This window comes from Nanorana parkeri, unplaced genomic scaffold (genome assembly GCF_000935625.1).
Source record: "Nanorana parkeri isolate BGI_ZX_2015 unplaced genomic scaffold, ASM93562v1 scaffold34, whole genome shotgun sequence".
NCBI lineage: Eukaryota > Metazoa > Chordata > Amphibia > Anura > Dicroglossidae > Nanorana > Nanorana parkeri.
Window position 1 is genome coordinate 1,508,085 of NW_017306302.1, and position 6,984 is coordinate 1,515,068.

Here is a 6,984-nt window from a genome sequence, read left to right on the forward strand (position 1 = left end):
TGCAAAGTAAGCATTTGCTTTTCTATTTACCCAGTAAATCCTGCAGGCTAAGTGCCACTACCCCACCCTCTCCTTTCTCTATGAACCCCTAGCATGTACAGTATTATCATACTAGCGATACCCACCCTGATCTCTTTACTTTTTGCTTGTTTCTCCCACCCACCAATTCAACATACACTCCCACCAAAAACCTAGCTTTATATTTTAGATGGCGTAACCACTACCTACAACAAAAAATTATCTAATAACTTGTATAGAAGTACAAAGTACAAAGTTGTTGTTCAAATTCGCATACATTCATATCTGGATTTCTTGAATCAACCCCATTGTTGTGACTTGTGCATTGATTTCTCAATTTATGACCGACTGAGTTTTAGATGCAGTTGGATCCAGTACAGCAATGTACCTTCCTACACAATGTCCCTCTATAATCCTTTCTTATCTATGTTTTATCTTCTGCAATTTATGACACCAAGGTAATGTATAGCGTAATCATTCTCTCACATCACGGTATATAGGTAGACACAGTGTACTGAATACACCTGTCTACCAGTTTATTACCTGCACCTTGCATACATTATTACTTTGTAACCTGAACAAGCTGTATGTGGTTAAATATTGCAGGAGAAATACATAGACATGTGAATTTCTCTATATCAATCTTTAATGCAAGTTAACTCATAACCTCATTATATCTAATATGAATAATATGTTTATCAAGCCATGCAATAAAATAAAATAGCATTTAAGAGTATCACGAGATCACCCAGTTATTATACAAACAATCACACAATGTTCTACTTCCAGCTCTGTGTATACACAAGGACAAGGAAACGGAACACTGCAAATGCTAAAGTTATACCTATTCTATGTACTTAGCTTGCCACAAAGTTTTTGTTTTCCCTGGCAGTTCTTTCAATACCGACTCAAATGTACAAGAAATGTGTTTCACATCAGTATGAAACTATCAATTACTTGGAAGGATAGAAAAGCAGTGTTCATCCTCAACAATGGTGCCAGATTTGTAGCTAAAACCCTGAACTGATGAATTAATTCTAATTTAAAAAAAAGTACAGCATAAGTCAATTGTAGTCTGCGTTGCAGCTCCCCCTGCACCCATACTAGGGAATAGATATACTCCACAAGCTTTTCCCTCATAGTGAAGTCTTACATAACAATTTGTGTGAAGGTGGTTCTTTGAAAACCCTGTAATGGATACAAACTGCCGAGGACCCTGAGCAATCATGCTCATGATTGTATATTAGCATATGTACAGGTTCTACTGTCATGGTACCCCTCAGGCAAAATCTGAAACTCAGATGGCATCTACAATTTGGCTTCAAACATTTCCTTGAAACAATTGTAAATTTTGCTTTTGCTATCATTCACCACCTTTTGTTGCTTATATAGTGTACTCCCTGGCACAAATTTCGGTGCTGGTATGACCATCACCAATGGATCCGTTCTCATGCCACAGCCTAGAAAGAAAAGCCCTTCCTTCTGGTAACTCTCCAGAGGGCCATGGGCCATATTTACCATAAAACACAGTAGGGTAAGAAGGGGTGCCACCAAAAGAATAACATTTCTAATTTATGCTTACAACTCTTTTTATATATTGGCTATGTTTCCACACCTCATGATGACTTGTCAGTAATTCCAAAAGGAGATGTGAATGGAACAGAAGACTAATGTAAATTTAATGGTTGATTTCAATCTTTTTAAATGTGCAGCTTTCATAAAAATAACTGGTCATCCTGCCATGAAGGTAATTGTTCAGGTTCCTTCATGGTGAGAACTGCCTCACCGCTGTGCTTCTGCATTGTCATCCTCTCACACTGAAATGTAAAAAAGGTTGGAAAGAGGAGAAAATAGAAAAAATATGGTGGTGGTTTATAGTGCTTTAGCAATATTAAGGCCTGTGTCGATGGCATTTGGCCTTGTGTTGATGGCATCAGCTTGACATCAGTTTGAGATGCTTCTGAGATGATTCAAAATTCAGACAGGTGTATTTGACCAGCTGCTGACCACCTTCTGACCTGCATTTGAACTGCCTAAGGCCTCTTTTACACAGGCCGTCCAATCTGGCTCGTCTGTCAGTTTTTCAGGTGGGTCCGATCGAAAGCCTAATGTTACTCTATGGGCAGCTGGATCTAAACGGACGTACATCTGTTTACATCCCCCGACCCTGTCTAGGTCTAGAAAAGAGTTCCGTTTTGGTGGACGTGATCATGACAGATCGGAGGTAAGTATATGTAAACATGTCTGTTTACATCTGACTCCCCACAGACCTAACATTGGTCTGGTTAGGAGAACATACAAAAGAAGCACCACCCCTCCACAGCTCAGGAAAGGAATAAACCGGTTGCTTGTCGCAGGGAGCACGTCCTTGCTCCAATATGAGCCCATACAAACAGAAGTAAATCTGGCTGTACATCGGATTCCACTGGGATAGTTTATTGAAGCTTGTACCACACTTGTACAAACCTCAAATAAACTGTCCCAGTGGAATCCTGTGTGCAGCCAGATTTTCTTTTGTTTGTATGGGTCCGGTTAGCTCAATTTCTCCTCCTTGCAAGTATGTTCCTCAGTATGTTCCATACTGCTCTGTACACAGATTCCCTGCTGATCGGAATGGACAGCACTCATTTAAAAGAGGGCCTTAGGTGAGTTTTGCATTGCCAAAAGCTTGTATGAGAATTCAAAACTTGTCAGAGGAAAACTAAACTTGTTGATGCTGGCTCTAAATGTCATCCAGCTACAGTTTAGACCTACTTTATGGTAAACATTTTAATAATTACTCAAAATATGCAGTCAGTGGAAATACACTGTACTCTCCCTTTAAAACAAAATTGATAATAAAGAGTGCTTGTTCTATATACAGGAAGGCAGTAAACATTCACTGAGCTGAGCCATGGCTCCATCTATCAAGTCATTCATTGCTAATGACCTTACTTGTTTGTGATATACATCCAGTTAGGGTTACTATCTACTTTAACATGTGTCTAGGTTATCATGACTTGTTAGAGATGTCACCAGCAAACCATGTAGAAGTGAAGCAAACATCTGTTTATTGACACTTCATGTCAGAACAAATTACAACGTTTCGGGGCCATGCAGGGTCCCCTTCATCAGACTTGAAATGACAACAAAGCTTAAAAACCACCTATCCTATATTGCAATACCAGTCAGTGCAAAATAAACAGAAGCCCCACCCACCTACCCCATGATGTCACTGTGATGTCATACTCCCGCCAAATGCCATTAGAAGAAAATATTATTCTTTCATGAGGACAGAATGTGCATCAGTGCCAATAACTACAGTAGACTGTAAAAAGGTATTAAAAAAATAACCAAAAACAAATGCAGTGTTAGCTACCTAATCAGTCTCATGACAGGCTAATTGATTGATATAGTAATCCTTGGTGAACTGAAAACATAAAAATAGGCCCAATATCTTCAACCGTGGTGGGAGCAATGCCAAAGTGCATGAGGGGTGAAGGAATAACACCTTGTGATACCAAAAATTAATTGAAATTAAAAACACCAAAGCTGCTACTGAACCGCCAGCAGCCAATTGAGTAATTGTGTGGATCATGATAGTGGCATACCATTGGGTACTAGGAGAGCCAGCAAAGGATGGTGACTCAGAGATCATCTTTCATCTAAAAAGCAGGCTAGTGTATATCCAGTATGCCTCTCTTTGCAACAACTGTTTTGCCCTATAACCCCCTCTGGGATGCATCTGTACCTGTTCTGTTACCATGCCTCTGAGATCATGCATCTGGTGTTATGTAATTAATGTAATGCAACTGGTTTATTTATGTCCACTTCCTCCCCTTCAGCAATTTGCCAATTGCTATGCGATTATCGTTGCAATGTCTTTGGAAGCGGCATTTGAAGGAACCTATCGTTCTGCCCACATAGACCAATGCACAGGGACATTTTAGTAAATAGACGCAGAACTCAGTATTGGATGCTAACAGCCCGGGGATCTTATATTTGTTACCATTGTATGGGTGTGTAAAATGTTCCCCACAGATCACGAAATTACAAATGTTACAATGGAAACACCTGTAACATCCTGTCTTATGGGAAAAAGCTAACTTTTTTTGCAATATTTAGATCTCGGGTCTGCCTGTACCAAAAAAATCTTTTACAGTCTTACTATATGTAAAGGCCTATTTTTTTGCAATATTGGATAGGCTCCTCTCAGCCTTAAGAATTTTCAGGTTTTTGATAGTGGCTCTATGTACATCTTTGGAGGCAGTGGTAAATGTCTGGATAAACGGAATTCTCTTGGAGTTATGTCGTGGATTAATTCGTGCACGACTTCTCAGTACAGCCCTAGGTATGGATGATTACAAGAAGTGAGGGCTTTGCTTCTTTCTTGTGGATCCCTCTATACCATGCTGATAGGCACCTCTCTTATATAGGGCCCCTGTAGAGCAGCACTGGTTACAGAATCAATATGTTCAAGAATGTGGACGCTCCGTTGCCACACACATAAAAAAACTTGCAAAAGTGTGTGTGATTTCTTGGAGTCTTGGATTCATCAATTCTGGCCCCTTTCTAAGTTCCCAATAAAAACCACATGAAGTGCACATCATGGGTTGCAATGGCCACAGAAGCCCTTTATTTAAGCATATAACAAATTACATTTTACTACTCATAATAACCAGAAACAAAAAACAAAATAATAGTAACCAGAAACAAACCAAAATAATAATAACATAACAACTGCTGTCACGAGAAAGGGGTCATTGGTGTCCGTTAGCCCAACTAAGGCTGTTCTAAACATGTTCCCAGCCAAACCCCCCAGTGGCTTGAGGACAATTCCAGCATTAACCAGGCCTGACTTTCCCAAGGGGCCAGGGCCCCCTATCCACAATGTTTTTTTTTTACCATCTCACATTTATTTGACTCCCAAAGACCCCCTAACCCACCAAGCTGCCATGACAAACACACAGAAAATGCTAAATCATCTGTAACTTTAAGATAAGGGAGGACGGATAGGACAACTTGCTTCCTCTGTCGACTTTCCAGAAAGGACTCCCACCAGGGCTCCTTTCAACCATGCATTATTTTTTGCGATCACACTGGAACTCAGGAAATTGCTGTACCACGCGTTCCAGTGCGGGCGATTACATTGCGGGAGGGAGAAGTGTCTGCGGTGCTATTGAAATGAATGGTACCACCACGCCCCCTCCCATCCCAGAATGCAAGGAGGCTCTGAATATGCAACCCAGTGCATTTATGGCATGGAACCTTGCCCTGAACTGGTGTGAACGGGCCCTTAATTAAGTAAGGCCCTCTAATTATTCCCCATCTTGAACCTTTCCAAGGAGACAATTCCTCCCCACAGTCATGTAGCCCCTCAGCTTAATATCTCCGGGTCTGAAAGAAGCTTGGTCATATTGAAAATATTGAGATTAGTACCTTGTGCAATGTTACTTTTTGAGTTCTCCAAGGTGAAACCTGCACATATAGCAAACGTCTGTTTTCCTCTAACAAAACTGGAGAAAGGTCTTTACTGTTTCTGTGTGTGTGTGTGTGTATGTGTGTGTGTGTATGTGTGTATGTGTGTGTATGTGTGTGTGTGTGTGTGTGTGTGTATGTGTGTGTGTATGTGTGTATGTGTGTGTGTTTATAGTGTTTGTGTGCGTGTGTGATTAGCAGCAGTCATGCTGAATCCAGTCCCTTTGTTAATAAAACTTCAGCTCTGCAAGCAAAGTATACAAAGTAGCTCCCTTAATCTAATCCACTTTGTTCCTGTTTGGAAAAAACATTACCAGTGAGTTTTAAAACCTTTTTCATAGAAACTGAAAAAGTTATTATTAAAAGCAACATAAATCGACCAAACATTAATAAAGAACATGATAAAGAATTAATGACTTCTATAAACAGAAGAACAGCTCTTGTTAGAGTAGTAGTACAAGATGTTCCAAGCTTGGCTTAAAAATACAGTCGTGAATACATTGCATGCAATTCAATGTCTTCATTATGTGTTTCTGCTTGAACCGGAAATGTTATAAAATATATCTCTCAAGGAAAATCAAGTTCCCTGTGTAGCAATAGGCGGAGAAAGGGGCATGACTGATGCAGGTCAGACCTGAACAAGAAGGAGTTAGGTCAGTATTAGATGAAAGGGTGTTTTTTCTGTTGTGTTTGAAAAGGGGGAGGGAGGGCCAGCTAGCTTAGTGATAGGTGGGTTTAGCTTGGGGGGTGGAGTTAGGGGGCCATCTTACTGTACAGGGTGAGGTAGGGAACCATTTTAGGTGGGAGAGAAAAGGAGTCAGTCCCGCCCACCCTACCCGATAGTATTTCAGCTTGTTGTTTTTTATGTTTCCTAAGGGTTTCCGCAAGTGTGGAATTTGGGGAGGAGGGATACATTTCCCTCCTTTTTTCTAGTTAGGGTTATGGGTATTCCTTTTCTGCGTTTAAGGTGGAATTTGTGTTTTTGGAAATATGTCTGACTTATTTTTCTTCTAGGTTGGTCGTCCATTGGGTAGTAAGGGAAGTGCCAATGGTGGGGCTACTGGGCTCTATAGCTTGGTAGCCAGTAAGAACTTGGGCAACTGTTGGTGGGCGTACCCACGTACCGTACTTGGGCCAGAATATGGGCGGCCGGTGGCTGGTACAGTAAACAATGGGTCATGGTACACCACCCGTAAGCGGTGAGTGGTGTTTTTTGGCACTCGTCATGGACCAAAGTATTTTGTTCATAGTATGTTCTGCTATTATTGTAAATGTTTACATCACTGTGGCCTTTCAACCTTCCAATAAATGTTATTACATTACGTTCTTTGAAATTACTGTGTTCAGTGTGTTATTTAGGTGGGAAGTGAGGGTTACTTGGCTTTGCAGTCAGTCATGTCCATCTTCACTTATTTAATTTCATCCATCTATGTATTCATTTTCCAGAAATCTGATGATCAACTACTAGAGTTGTGTATTATAGTAAGATAGGTCAAACGTACGATTGAC

The 6,984-nt window shown here is 40.5% G+C and overlaps 1 protein-coding gene across 1 annotated transcript in view; it reads left to right on the forward strand.

Moving 5' to 3' along the window:
- The first annotated feature begins 1,441 nt into the window (after positions 1-1,441).
- The window catches only part of CD180 (CD180 molecule), an 83,460-nt gene continuing 77,917 nt past the window's right edge, over positions 1,442-6,984 (forward strand). The window contains exons 1-2 of the mRNA XM_018569029.1: positions 1,442-1,503; positions 2,072-2,242. Coding sequence (XP_018424531.1) covers positions 1,442-1,503; positions 2,072-2,242 — 233 coding nt within the window. The remainder of the gene's footprint in view (positions 1,504-2,071; positions 2,243-6,984) is intronic.